We start from the raw sequence: 14578 nt of genomic DNA, 5'->3' as shown, positions 1-14578 counted from the left end.
CATATGAGTACAATTATATGCACATGTCCGGTATATATCCTCCTCTTTCTGTCCTGAGCTCCAGTCAAATAGGTGGTGAGCCTGACCCCTCATCTTCTCTTCGATCTCAACAGCGCCTCCCATGTAAAGTGTCTCCTCCACAACTGCTGTTGTTGCTGTTGCTGTTGCTGCTGCTGTTGACGAGGTTGCTGCTGCGCTTGTCGTCGTGGCCCTCGAAGCGATTGCCTTCTCGAAGGCTGAGGTCGTCGTGCCTTATTCAATGCCACAAATCTCATAAACCGGGCATCTTGGCTTGGCGGTATCGTCGTACCATCGCTCGTTCTCAGAATGGGGTCGTCCTTGAGTGTCTTTGGGTGAAGCTCCAGAGTGGCACCAGCATATTCTCGTCCCAACTTGGCTGCCTCCACAAGACCAAGTAGGTCTATCTCTCTGGGCTGCTTTTCCGTCTCTTGGGCTTTTCTCCTCCTATCTGAGCTCTCTAGCGCCTCCCTCTGCTCCGCCGTCATAGGGGTCTCATCCTCTTCAGGTCCAGGCGTCAAGTGCATCCTGTGGAGAATGTTTTCCACGTGTCCCATCTCTTGGGGTCCTTGTTGCTGCTGCTGTTGCTCTTCATCTGTCTTCTTGCGCCTGCCACAGCAAAACATCTTCGAGAGGAACGCACGGAGTGGTCTCCAGACGGCGTACCACGCGTGCGAGATCATCGTGAACAGGTCTTGAACGATGCTATCCGGGATTTGGCGGATCAACGCACCCAGTGGAATCGACATGATGCCAAACAGCAAGCTCCATCCCCATTGGGCACCTGTAAGCGGACTGGTGTCGAACGCTTCACCACCCTTAAAAATGATGACGAACTGACCCGCCACCGTGATGAGTTGTACTCCAATGAACCATGGATTGCGCAGGATCCCCTGGTAATAGATATCGAGCTTGTTGTCTACCCGGCGGCAGTTGTGCTGGTTGAAGAACTGCATCCACACGTAGATGTTGAGCACCAGAGTCTGAAGCTTCTCGATCTCAAACTCAGTGTCGGGGTTGAACAAGTCCCACCCAGCGTAATGCACAGTGAAGACGACTGCCAACTGGTACATGGCCTGGCCGAGGATCATCTTCCACATGGTGATGCTGACAATAGGGGCATTGCGAGGCTCGGGCTTCCGCTTCAAGAAATCCGGTGACGGATGGTCGGTGGCATAACCAAGCGAGGCGAAGATATCCATGATCAGGTTGATCCAGAGCAGCTGGACCACAGTAAAGATGGCATCACCAACGAGCTCGGAAACAACCGTGATGATACCAGCAGTAATATTGATAGTGAATTGAAACTGACCATCATTAGCGCGGCACTCAAACAGCAAACGAGAACCTTACCTGGCAGAACTTCTTGACCGCATCATTGACTGTTCTTCCCCAGGCCAGAGCCTTAACAATTGATGCAAAGTTATCATCGAGCAGGATGATAGACGCCGCTTCCTTAGCTACTTCTGTGCCTTGGATGCCCATTGCAAATCCAACATCCGCGGCCTTGAGAGCCAGGGCATCGTTGGTACCGTCACCTGTCACCGCAACCGTCTCGTTCATGCGCTTCAGATGAGACACGAGAAGCAGCTTATCCTCAGGGCTCGATCGAGCAAGAACTTGTAGCCGTGGGATGACGGCGTCCAGTTGCTCTGGAGACAGATCTCGAAACGTAGGTCCATCCATAGCAATACCACCAGCCGTGTATATGCCGCACTCGGCCGCTATCGCCTTGGCCGTCAAGAAGTTATCTCCCGTGACCATGCGAACAAAGACTCCAGCAGCTTGGCACTGTCGAACAGACTCAACAACCTCGGGGCGTAGAGGATCGCGAATTCCAAACACGCCAATACAGATCAGTCCAGAGGCTAGCCATTCGAGGTTGATAGCATCCGGATCGTCCTCGGGACCCTCAAAGATGTCCTCTTCGCTGAAATCCCGATAGGCCAAGGCCACCGGTCGCAGCATTCTGCAAGCGTAATCCTGTATGGTGTTGCGAAGGCTTTCACGATCTGTCTCTGACATGCGGGCAATGGGTGTTCTGAAGGTGGGATCCGACACAATGAAGGCACTATACTCTAAGACAACCTCCGCAGCACCCTTGACAAATAGTCGATATCGACCATTGGGGAGCTTGATAAGAACTGCCATCCATTTCCGAGACGAGTCAAAGGGAAGAATGGCAATAATTGGGCTGTTTGCTCTCTCCTCAGCCAAGCAACCCATACCCAAGTGCTCACGGCTAAATTGCAGTAGGGCTGTCTCAGTGCTTGAGCCCACAAAGGCCATGGAGCCAGAGTCGTCGTTCTCAAATGCGGTCGAGTTCAGCGCGATGCTGTCCTTGATCAACCTCTTCGATTCTGGTGACAATGACTTTGCGAGATCCACCGAGCTGTCACACTTGATGGTCGAGGCGCGGGACATGGACGTATCAGGGTCAGGAGCGCCAAGATCGGTATCGTCAAAGTAGGACTCGAGGCCGATTCGTCCAACAACGACAGTCATCTTGTTCTGGGTGAGAGTTCCTGTCTTGTCGGAGCAAACACAGGTTGCATTTCCCATGATCTCGCACGATCGGATCAGCCGCACCAGGTTGTTGTCTCTAAGCATACGCTTTGCTGCAAAGGCTAGTGCGATCGTGACATTCAGAGCCAGACCCTCAGGAACAGTGATGACAACGACCGTGATAGACAGGATTAGCACATGCAAGAAATCCTCGGCCTTGTCGGAGGGACCCCCTGTCAGGTCCTTCAGCCTGATCATGAAGCGGATGAACAAGATCAGGAAGAAAAGGGATCCAGCAATAGCACCGATGACGATGAGCTGTTTACCAAGACGGCCGAGCTTGGCCTGCAATGGCGTCTCCTGGACATCGTCCCTCAGGGACATGAGAACACGGCCGTAGGTAGAGTTGACACCGACAGCTGTGACAAGATAATGGCCCACTCCACGGGCAACAGTAGTTCCACTCAGGATGAAAGGATCGGCCTGGACTGTGTGGAATGGATCATAGTGGTTCGGGACAGATTTGTGAACAAGATCTGACTCTCCAGATATGGCGGATTCGTTCATCTGGAGACTCGAGGCTTGGACAAGAACACCATCCACAGCCACCACATCACCAGCTTCAAGATGCATGATATCACCGACGACGACATCATACACAGATATGCGCTTCAGTCTGCCCGAACGCATAACCGTAACATCTCTTTGCTGCTTGCGCTCATTGACCTTTTTGAACTTGTGATTCTTTTGCCAGTCGGTGGCAGCGCTAGCGATTATGATGACGAGGATAGCAACAACGATGGTAACGCCATCCACCCATTCAACGCGCGAAGAATCAATTGACTTGTCGACCGACTGGTAGATACCGATGGCGAGCGATATAGAAGCCGAGATGGTGAGCAGGATGATCAGTTTGTCGTTGAACGCTATCCAAAGTAGCCTCAAGAAAGATTTCTGAGCTATTTGGGGAAGACGATTAACGCCAAACACTCGTTTTCGGTCGGCATAGTGATTATCGCGATGCTCGAAAAGGCCATTGGGGAGTAGCGGCGACGGCGGAGGAGGCGAGGCTGCTGAGAGAACAGGAGGTCGTTCTAGGCGGCCAGAGGCCACAGCTTCGTCAAAGGTAACGGTGCCATCGAGTGTGGTCTCGTCGGCACTGAGACCGGATGATATGTCGGTGCGCAGACCTGCAGCCAAGCCCAACAATCCGCCAAAGGCGCGAAGCGCGGGAAGACTCCTTGCAGTCACGAGTTTGTGAAGCTGCGTAGGAGTAAACGCAAAATTGTTCCCCTGAATGGGTTCATCGTCGCCGAAGTCGAGGGAGGAGTTGTCGTCGTTGGTGAGCTGAGACGTTATCTGGTCGTCGGTTTCGGGTTGGAGTTGGAGATGGTGTCGACCACCCTCAATTGATGATTCGCCGGAGCCGTCATGGCGTTGATCAGGAGCAGGTGTGATTTCGTCCATAGAGGAAGAACACAGAACAAAGTCAGAAAAGGAAGCACCAGAAGCCGGGTTGGGCGCTGTGCCACGGGGAAAAGAGAGGGAGAGAGGCCAAAAAAAGAGAGGAGAGAACGGAGTCGGATCGCGACCGTTGACTGTGGAGGAAGCGCTGGAACCGGCCGCGTGGGGGGGTTGGTGTCGGACCGGAAGGTAGCAGCGGGCTCTGTCTACCCCAAATCAGTTAAAGCGTCAATAAAGAGCAGCAGGAGAATAAAGAACCTTAAGAGAACTTCGTCATTTGCAGGCCGGCCCCACTGCGGAATGACCTGGAAAGCGTCTCTGACTGGCTGCTGATGGTGATGCCCTTGTTGACAGGCAATGAGGATGGCCCAGCTAATGCCAGGTTATCCGCTATGTACGGTTCCCCCAGTAAGAAAAGCCGGAGAAACCTCGCACGTCGACACTATTCGTCTGCCCTGCAGCACACAGGACGACAGTCTGTGGATCAGTGCTGCTTGGTGGGTTGGGAGTTGATCAGTGCACCATTTCCATGGGTCGCTGTCCGTCATCTCGGGGACGCCGAAGCAGAAGCCGCGCAGGCCCTGGATTCTGGTCTTTTTGATCCTCTTGGCCTGCTCGTTGTGATGTTTGGTTTTCTTGGCTGCTGCATATTGTGCCGATCAAGAGAAAGAGGCCGACCTAGCGCATGCGGCATGTCAGCGTCGTCGTCATCAGGCTTGGCGGCGGAGAGTCGTGTATCTGGATATCATCTCAACAGAGCGAAAGATGATGTGAGGAGCCGGCCGAAGGTGCCGAGAAGCCTTGATGTCTGGTGATTTGAGGTGTCTTGTGCAGTGAGAGTGCCTCCTTCCTGAGCAAGATTTGGCAAAGCTGGGCAAAGTCTTGGCGTTGAGGGATGCCAAGAGTCCAGTCTGGTGGCAACGGTCGTGCCTTCCTCAGAAAGTCCAACTACCGATTCTTGATTCTTGCTCCAGTCCTGCCGCACTGACCATATTGTGAATATCCAAGATGGGTAATAGGACAAGTGTATGGGTCCTCGTCTATTTTCAATATGTCTATCAAAGACAGTAGTTGAAATGAGGTCGATATTAACATCCATGAACCTCAGGATTTAGACAGGTACAGGGGAGAGTAGCCCGCCGTTGGCCGTTGGAGGCAGGGACAAACCTACAGGGCGCCTGCCGGCACTCAAATCCAGCAGCAAGGAAAGTGCATCCCACAGCATAAAAAACCTCGTCAAAAAGAGCAAGAAACACAGACACAAACCACGTGCCCCCAGCACAAAAGTCCACTCCCTCCCTCCGCTCCATCCCGAAACAACCTCATGATTCTCGTGGGGAGGCCTCTCACTCACACATGGACATGGACACATCCGCCCGCGTCCACCCACAAACCACCAAATGCAGAGCGCACACGGACACAGCAACGTACAACAAATGTCATGATTGCTACCTTGTTCTCTTTTTACTCACTTTGCACCACCTTCGTATTCGGCACACAGAACACATCACATGACACCGCTCAAGACATACATTAGCATTATTCTTGATGTCTTCTCCTGCGTTGTGAATTGTTCATTGACCAGGGTCCTCCAAGGCTCGTCTCGTTTACAGTAGCCAGTTGACTCTCCCCCCTCTTGATTCGATCGCTTCGGTGCCCTGCCGGCCGAGACATGCTACCCCCAGATCGCTTTGTCGATTCGGCGAGTGCCATTTCCAGGGGCTTCGAGTTACACGGGAGACGATCGGGAAGCCGGCTCTTGACGTATTTCCTTGCAGAGGCCTTAACGGGTAACTTATTCAGCTTTGGGGGCTGCGAGGTCCACAAACAAGTGTTTGTCCGGCTGTACGAGGAACCTGAGGTTGGCCATGGCTCGACAAGACGTCCAAGACAAGTTCGACTCATGTCCAAGTCCGGTCCCTCATTCGCGAAACTCAGGGTCCTCAGCGGTCACATTCCCCAGCTTGTTCCCGAATATTGATCGCGTATCAAGACATGGCGATGTCTTTCGCTTCCGTCTAAATACCAGTGCATGGTGTCTTGTATCAGCTTGTTTGTACATGAAATTCTTGGTGATAAGACCGGCAACCTCACAAGGCTTTGGTGTCACTTCTGGTTTGACCTCAATCCCCAAACCATTCGGATATTGACAATCTAGGCAATGGCTTTCCGTTAAGTCCCATCATTGTCCTTCGTTCACTCCACTTTATCCCGATCCCTATCCACAGTCTCGGTAATGGTTCGTTGACGGTCTTGAGGCTAACATTCAGTATCACTTGTCTCATTTTACTCCCATTCTCGGAGTCCTATCCACGGGATCTTCCCTTATGGTCTAGTCTGACAAGACATTGTTTCCACATGGCTCTCCCCAGGCAGGAGGTCTCATGTGTGACCCGTCTACGCCAAGAGTCTCAGAGTCTTGGTGTTTTGACATGGACGCTCCTCTTCAATCCGTTTATCGACAAAGATTAAAGATTGCACCAGCCGCGCTCGAGGTCGGAAGGATCCTCTCAGGGCCCGCAAGAAATTAGCATGTCGGTACCATGCCGCTCTTGGGATTCCTCCTAGCGATGGTCTACCCAATGTTCCTCGTTCCTGGGACACAGGCCCGGCCACATTCCTTTACATACAGGTCAGAGGAACTGATTGCCCCCAAAGTGATGATCATATCAATGGTTCGTCGTTCCTACCTCGGCGTTATAGCACTTCGTTTGCTCATCCGTCTTGACAGTGGTCCCCAGAGGCTGATGTTTGGTACGACCGCCTACCAGATTCAGGCCTTGGTAACTTGACTTCGTCATGCTATCACTCCCCTGGGCTGTCTATGCTCTTCCCATCGACTTGCTGTATAGAAGGCGGTGCCATCTGCCTGCAGACCGTCGGTGAGGGGGAGATCAACTCTGCGGCATCGCTCATGGCCCTTGTTTTGTCACCCAGATTTGACCTCAGCAAGACCTACTTTCTCCTCGCTGGGATAGCCGGTGTCAATCCCAAACACGGCACCCTGGGCACCGTGGCCTTGGCTCACTACTCTGTCCAGGTCGCCCTCCAGTATGAGATTGACCCTAGGTCCCTCCCCTCCAGTTTTCCCACAGGCTACATCTCGTATGGCCGCAATCAGCCTCACGAGTATCCTTTTATCACATATGGAACCGAAGTATTTGAGCTCAACGCCCGACTTCAAGATGAGGCCTATGATCTTGCTTCCAAAACAGAGCTATCAGACGCCGATGGGCCACGACAGTACCGCTCCCTGTATGTCCGCATGGGCGAGTCATACATGGCTGCTTCTCGACCACCAAGTGTTGTGAAGTGTGACACAGCTACCAGCGATGTTTACTACTCTGGAAGTAGACTCTCAGAGGCATTTGAGAATACGACTTCAGTCTGGACCAACGGGACTGGGGTCTATTGCATGAGTGCACAGGAAGACAACGCATTGCTCGAAGTCTTGGTCAGGGCTGCAATTGAGAAGCTCGTTGACTTTGAGAGGATCATTGTCCTCCGAAGCGGTATGAATCTTGATCTTTCTGCATAGAAATGCCCTGCTGACAACACCAGGCTCCAACTTTGACCGCGCTCCTCTTAACCGATCCGATCTCGAGCACCTGACGGATTCTCAGCAGAACGGCTTTTCCATCGCCATCGACAACATATTTAATGCCGGTGTCAAGATTGTCGAGGGCATCGTCGAAAACTGGGACTGCAAGTTCAAGGATGGCGTCAAGGCGGATAATTACGTAGGAGACATCTTTGGCAGCCTGGGGGGAGAGCCAGATTTTGGGTTTGGAAGCCTCACACGTGGAGAACGTGTGGCTCCCGATGGTAAGGATACTACTCTGGCGATGAAGGAGATGGACAGACGGAAGATTTTGACTCAAAAGTCGCTCAGGAAGGTATAATTTGGGTGATGTAATGTTGGCTGTGAGGTTGGTATGTGTTTAAAGCGTTACGATTAGGGTGGTTCGCTTTCATTTATGGTGTAATATGTTGAGCTGTTAAATTCGGATTCTGCAGTAATAGTCCGAGACGTTGTCATTTCTTCTAAGCTGCAGTGCCCACCAGAACCCGTGCAAAGCAATGCTATATGTGAGAACATGTTGGTACTACCTCTTCAGGTTGATACGGATCCCTGAAGAGCAAAGATTGAACGACCTCGAGCTTAGTACACGTAATGTGCTTGGTGGCATATAATTCTTAGCCCTGTCATGCTTGTGTCGCTATGCTTGGTATTCATGAGTGAAAGCGATGACGCCCCCCGGTTCAGATGGGAATGGCTTCAAGACACCGAACATGACCTGTTAAAGATGAACACCATAGCGGCCACATTATCATAGAAATTAAGGCATTGTAATGTATTTTATTCACCATGACAGACGTTATAACAATAACTAGTTTTAATCCCAGCCTATGCACCCCCAATATTGATCCCCCTTTCCACCGCCATGTACAACCTTGTAAATCTAGCCCAGTTGATCCCTCCCGTGCCAACTCTCTCGTGTACTTAGTTGTAGCATCCAAAGAAACCAATCGCTAAAGAGAATCCATCATAATACACTGCTCTTTTTTTTAATAGTCATTCTTCATGAGGCGCCATCACCACTCTTGTGGTGTCCATTCCTCCTGCTGAGTGGCAGCACAGAAATTGTCCCACCCAGACGCAATCCAGAGCAGGGTAAAGTGAAGACCCAGCAAGATCAAGCTCGTTCCTAAGCCCCAGGCGCGCGGTCCGCTTGTGAAGTAATCTCTTGATGCTGGTGGATAGCTCGTTAGTCGAGGTAGACCGAGGTCCAGGGCCGCGACGGCCACTAGGGGAATAGCAATGTTGAGCTGCACCATAAAGGGCCAGCAATACCGGGTTAAGGAAGTGAGCTTGACAGCAAAGAGGCCCAGACGGATGATGTAGCTCAGAAGAGGCAAGCTCGGTCCTGCCATAGCAACAATCTGAAGGAGAAACATGCGCAGCCTGTCTTTCAAGGCGTTGGAGGTAGTAGTTGGAGGCGCCAATAGCAGCGGGGGACTCTGCGAGCTCCTCCTCTCGTTCAACTCTGGCACTTCAGAGGCGTCTCTCACAGTGGCCACGATAGAATTACGACGACGGCCCTCTTGGCTGCGAGAAAGAACCATAGAGTGTGCGGTACGATGACGAGAGACAGATTGTCGGTTCGGATCTAGACGAGAGCTTTGTGTGCTCTTGGACGGCGATAAATCTCGCGAGGCAGGCCGAGCCAAAGCTCCAAGCTCCTCAAACTTATCCGCTGTGCTCGAGTGGTGACGGTGCCGGGAACCTACATGACAGTAAGGGCAAAGCTTGTTAGGAAGTAAAACTACGGAGCTTACCAGTGACTGGTGTACCCGGGGGAGCGGGCGAGTCAAGATTCTGGACTCTGCTTCCATTCAGGCCAAGTCCAGGGACGGCTTCTTCCCTTACCCCATTGTCAAAGCTCATTGACTCCCTCATGCTCATGACCTTGAGCACCTCGTTGGCGCTGGGCCTTTCGGCGGGGTTCAACGACAAGAGCCTCTTGAGGAGCTGATAGAGCTTGGATGGGAGGTCTGGGCGTTCACGTCGCTCATCCTGGAAGCCCTTCCATTGAGTGATCTCTGCTCTGAGTTCATCGACATCCTCAAGCTCTTCCTGGATGGCATTCGCGCTCTTATAAGGAAGCCTTCCGAAACACATGAAATACAAAATCATGCCGAGCGAGAAGATGTCGGACTTGGTGGTAAAGTTTGCGTAGCGTCCTGTGACCGGATCCAGTTTGAGCACTTCCGGGGCGCAGTAGGATATTGTTCCAGTGGTCCCGGATGAGTTGCGGACAACATTCTCAGGCTGGACTTCACCAAAGTCACTGATCAGACAGGTGAGTCTGCTACCCTCGTGGTGCAACAGACAATTGCTCGGTTTGAGGTCGCGGTGGATGTAGTTGGCAGCGTGGAGATATGCCACGCCAGAGGTGATATCTCTGAAGAGTGAGTAAATCTCATCGAAGGATAGCTGGCGGTTGCCATGAAAGAGGTCCACAGGAGGGTCGAGTTGGCCTTTGGATCTTCGGCGCATTTGGGCCTTGAGCTCCTCCTTTGTGGCCTCGCGAGGCGCTCCGCCGACAATGTATTGGTGAAGGTCGCCACCATTACAGTACTGCTGAAGAATAAAAGCACAGGCTACGCTGGGCCCGAAACGAGTAAGCTGGAAGTCCTCCAACCAGACATGTCGGTACGACACCAGATTTGGGTGGGAGAGCTTGGCAAGCAACTCAACCTCGATGAGAACCTTTTCAAGCCAGGCATGGTCATCTCCAACAGGAACTCGTTTGCAGGCAAACTGGCCCAGTGGACAGCCGTCAATCTGGTGGCGCACAAGTAGGACGACTCCCTTGCCTCCTCGACCCAACTCACGCTCCTCAACAAAAAAGGAATTGAAGTAATTGGGACTGAAGGCGTTTCTTCGGATTCTGCTACCCTCGGTATGTGCAACACCAGGTGTACTCGAAAGGAACTCGGCGTTGCCGTCGTGGAGCTCTGGAGACGGCGAAGTTGGGCTTGGAGAGCTACCAGCAGCGCCGAGGGCAGGCCCAAAGAGTCTCCTCACAGGGCTCGGAGGTGCATGTTCTGGAGTCGTATCGGGGTTCGCGTTGACAGCGCGAAGCATGCGAAAGTAGTCGGGGTCGACATAGCTCTCTCGACGAGGACCAAAGGAACGATCAAAGCTACGATCATCGGACGAGTCAGGACGGGTAAGCGGCTGATGACATGTCGGACACTCTGTAACGGCACGGATTTCGAGGCGATGAGACTGAGAGTCGCGGACGACAATGGCGTTGTGGTGGCGGCTGCAGAGGTCAGCAGGCGTTGGAGTCAAAGAGCAATGCGAGGTAAGGTTACTATGACGTACAGAACGATCTCCCGGCCCTCATGGGGCTGGTAGGGAATCAACGACATGTTCTGGAGGCAGAAGCATCAAATTGAGGAGAAAGCATCGCAGTCATGATGCGCCGAGGGCAAGATGACGGGCGATGATAGAGGCGGGGGGGTTTTATGGTGGGAGAGCTTTGGAGGAGGTGCAAGAGGAGGGTTTCTCAGGTGTGAAGCTCGGAAGAGGTGGTGGTGTTTAGTGGCTGCTGACTACCTAGGGAGGAGCACAAGGGGACCTAGGTAACGTGCGCTGGGGATACACCACCACGTAGCAATTTCCGACAGGTCAGATGTGAGGTGAGTCATGTAAATTATGAATATGTGTTTCCTTGAGGAATTTTCATTTTTATTTCTACTTTGAATGTTGAATATTTGAGTGTCTGTGCAAGTTGTGCGTTGTCAAGGCAAGGATTACCAGTCAGCCTGAGGCCATATGATTGACCAATGCAGGCCGATTTAAATAGATTGGATGGAAATATAGATTGACATGGATGAAAACAGCAGAGAAAAAGCCCAGGCCTCATTTCCAATGCCTGCCTTGTCCAATTGTCTTCCTATGCCCACCCGTTTCCAGGTCATGGTACAGGGTAACCCGGACACCCTCCAACTACGCCTCTTTCCCCGCCATAGATCCCAGGCTTCTACTTCTCCTACACCATCATGAACTCAACCATGGCCGACCTTCGTTCAGCGTGTGATCGCTGCCACAACAAAAAGCTACGGTGCACAAAGGTGCCGGGCTCTATAGTTTGTGGCCGCTGTGTCAAGGCTGGCGTCTCTTGTATCTTTAGCCCTCCTGCTCGATCACTCCGCCAGCCCGACAATACCGCCTTTGACTGGTCTCCTATGCTTGAGTTCGACAGCCAGACGTTTGATCCTCTGGGCAACGTTGGCCTAGATCCTCAAACAGTTACTCCTCCTGTGAGCGATGAAGCAGACCCAACACCTCCCAGCCCAGTGTCACAGTTGGCCGACCTCATGGTCTCACTGGACCGTCTGCAACAAGACTTTCCCAGCCCTGTGCAACATCATGTCTCCGCAAATCAGGTCAAAGAGATTCCCCAGAGCTTGACTGCAAAGTTCAACCTTCAGACCACTCTTGATAATTTACTACAGAGGGCTCAGAAGCTTTCAGCGTTATATCCCGAGGTACTCGAGCTACTCCAACCAGAGCAAGACACATGCAATATCCCAGATTGCATGCATAGGGTACATGGATTTCTACGGACTAGACCTCAACTACCATTTGATCAGTCTACCGTTAATCTTCTCCTCGCTTGCCACCTGAAGCTCCTGGCAATCTTTGACAGCATTGTCGATCACGCTCACTTATGTGCGAAAGTGACTGCAATGCTACCCGACGACCATGAACCCAGCTTCGACATCCCCGAGATCCGAATCGGATCCTTTGTGGCACCAAAAGCTTCCGCTGCTTCAATGATGACGGCTATGATAATCGAGCTTCAGTCAACGCTCGCAGCAAGAGCTCAACAACTGAGTGACCTAGTCACATCAATTGCGGGAAACGAGTCAAGAGAGGCCAAGATACTTGGTCTACAATGCGAATGTCTAAAGGAGCATTCTTCGACTACACTAGCCGACCTCCACGAATTAAGAGATCACCTCACCAAGCTAGGGTTTATCCGATGAGGCGAATCATCAAGCAATCTCTACCTCTGCCTCTCAAACCAGATCAAGGGTACATCCTCGCCTTCCATCCGAATGTCGAGGCCAAAACTATATGAACGTCCTGTCTCGTCCACCCGGAACTGAGCTCGGTAACATTCCTTCGGCCGTCTCACACTTGAAAAGTCGTCATTAAAGAGCCAACCCACCCAATAGTCTCCCGACTTGTGCTCCAGTTGATACGAGACTTGTTTACCAAAGTTGTCCGTCTTGGACGCCATCAGCCTGCATCCGTCCTCGGTGGTGGAAGGAGGTGCAGGAGAGTCAGAGGGAACCTCCCATTTGTCGCAACTAATAGAGACGGAGATTGGGCCATAGCCTGGGTGATGATATTCACCAGCAAACCTCCCCGGTGGCAGAGGTGCACGGATAGGAGGGAGTGGCAGAGAAGGGTACAACCTATTCGAGCAGTTGCCAAGGCGCTCCTCCCATTCTGCATACGTCTGGTTCCAGCTGGAGATACTGTCAGCTTCTGGTACGATAAATGACCTTGTGGCTCGATAAGAGAAAATAAGGTGCTTACTTTGCTTCCAGGTTTTGCCGCTTTCCCTCCTCTACATGGAAAAAGTCGTATAGGGTCTTGGCAATGATGGAGTCGAGTACAGGGGCGTTTTCACTGTTCAGCATGATGACGAAGCCAAATTTCTTGCTCGGGATCATGAGCATTATGGACATCATGCTGTTGACAAGGCCGGAATGCCACCAAACTGGTTCATCCTGGAAGATACTGCCAAACCAGCCGAAGCCATAATAGACGGGGCCCGTGAAGAGCCGCTCGCTTTCTTCGACAACCATGTGTGGAAGTTTGAGGATGTGATGGCCGGCTTTGGATATGGGGCCTGTCTCGTCGATCATGTGCCGCAGATATCGAGACCAATCGAGAACGGATGAGATGGCCATTCCCGCACCGGCGATGTTCTGCTCATCTCTCCATGGGATCTCGCCATATGTCTCTGTGTCGTTGTTCCAGTAATATGGGACTGCTAGAGTGCTATCGCTGGCCAGTGCATCATCGGGATGCAAGTAGGTGTCGCGCATCCCCATGGGAAGCCACAGCCGATCTCGGAAGAAGTCAGCAAGAGGAGAGTCTGCGAGCGCCTCAATCAGGTAGCCCATGGTGCCGTACATCAAGTTGCTGTACCTCCACTGCGCGCGCGGCTCTCCAGCCATTGGCAGATGGCGGAACGCGTGGACCATGTTTTCGGACGAGTTGAGGAACGGGCCAGCATAGTCGTGCCTCGGGTACCCGGTTCTATGACAGAGTACATCGGCGACAGTGATGTGGCTGGTGGCCCAGTCATCCGAAAGAACAAAGTCTTCTCGGAGGAGGTTAGATACGGGCGTGGACCATTGGATGCCGGCATAGTCTTGAGACTGGTCTACAAGGAGTGACAGGGCGGCAGCAGTCAAGGACTTTGTCATGCTGCCACAGTAGAAAAGAGTTGAGGGTGTGACAGGTTCACGGTCCAGTGAAGCATATCCGAACCCCTGTTGACGACGTCAGTTGGCTATGAATGATACGCCCAAATTGTTACTCACCCTCGTCCACGTCTTGTTCCCATCGAGGATAGCCATGGCAAGACCAGGGGCATACCATCGGGCCATCTTGTCCCGGATATACTGCTCAAAGGCAGCATCAGCAATTGGAACATCATTGCTGTCGTAGTCTGTTGACTTAGAGTGCGACGACAGCTGCTCATTGAGCGGGATCTGCTGAGAAGACACCAAATGGGCCAGACACGCGATATGCAGCGCTAAGAACAGCCTCATGGCTGGGATCTAGACAAGGGTATCGGATCTTTGACACTGGAGGTTGATCTGTGGCTTGATTGTCTAATGGTCCCGAGAGGATGGTTCACGTTGGGAAAATGCGACGATCGGCGACTGCATTTGCCGGACGCCAACTTTTTCCGAGGGTCTCTGAAACGAAGGGAGGCATTGATCTTGGCTTAAGATCACACGTCTCCTTGTTTATCAGATCCTTGGTCTC

General features: G+C 52.2%; 5 protein-coding genes across 5 annotated transcripts; 2 read left to right on the top strand and 3 right to left on the bottom strand.

The window, feature by feature from the left end:
- Positions 1 to 89: 89 nt before the first annotated feature.
- LRP88_05813 (uncharacterized protein) lies at positions 90 to 3990 on the bottom strand (the record flags this gene model as incomplete). Its single annotated transcript, XM_083242358.1, has 2 exons — positions 90 to 1325; positions 1402 to 3990. The coding sequence occupies 2 exons, from the start codon at positions 3988 to 3990 to the stop codon at positions 90 to 92; spliced, it is 3825 nt and encodes a 1274-aa protein (XP_083101294.1).
- Positions 3991 to 6647: 2657 nt separating this feature from the next.
- Positions 6648 to 7889, top strand: LRP88_05812 (purine nucleoside permease-domain-containing protein; the record flags this gene model as incomplete). The annotated part of the gene is made up of 3 exons (XM_083242357.1): positions 6648 to 6662; positions 6719 to 7496; positions 7549 to 7889. The coding sequence occupies 3 exons, from the start codon at positions 6648 to 6650 to the stop codon at positions 7887 to 7889; spliced, it is 1134 nt and encodes a 377-aa protein (XP_083101293.1).
- Positions 7890 to 8583: 694 nt separating this feature from the next.
- Positions 8584 to 10929, bottom strand: LRP88_05811 (protein kinase IKS1; the record flags this gene model as incomplete). Its single annotated transcript, XM_083242356.1, has 3 exons — positions 8584 to 9275; positions 9328 to 10666; positions 10873 to 10929. 3 exons carry the CDS (start codon positions 10927 to 10929, stop codon positions 8584 to 8586), a joined length of 2088 nt encoding a protein of 695 aa, XP_083101292.1.
- A 645-nt stretch (positions 10930 to 11574) lies between these two features.
- On the top strand, positions 11575 to 12552 carry LRP88_05810 (Zn(II)2Cys6 transcription factor domain-containing protein; the record flags this gene model as incomplete). The annotated part of the gene is made up of 1 exon (XM_083242355.1): positions 11575 to 12552. One exon carries the CDS (start codon positions 11575 to 11577, stop codon positions 12550 to 12552), a length of 978 nt encoding a protein of 325 aa, XP_083101291.1.
- A 20-nt stretch (positions 12553 to 12572) lies between these two features.
- LRP88_05809 (uncharacterized protein) lies at positions 12573 to 14358 on the bottom strand (the record flags this gene model as incomplete). Its single annotated transcript, XM_083242354.1, has 3 exons — positions 12573 to 13041; positions 13112 to 14076; positions 14128 to 14358. The coding sequence occupies 3 exons, from the start codon at positions 14356 to 14358 to the stop codon at positions 12573 to 12575; spliced, it is 1665 nt and encodes a 554-aa protein (XP_083101290.1).
- Between the last annotated feature and the right edge of the window lie 220 nt (positions 14359 to 14578).

This window comes from Fusarium phalaenopsidis (genome assembly GCF_050370095.1).
Source record: "Fusarium phalaenopsidis strain FUZ10S chromosome Unknown contig_32296, whole genome shotgun sequence".
In the NCBI taxonomy this organism is placed as follows: domain Eukaryota; kingdom Fungi; phylum Ascomycota; class Sordariomycetes; order Hypocreales; family Nectriaceae; genus Fusarium; species Fusarium phalaenopsidis.
This window is presented reverse-complemented; position numbering and strand designations above follow the sequence as displayed.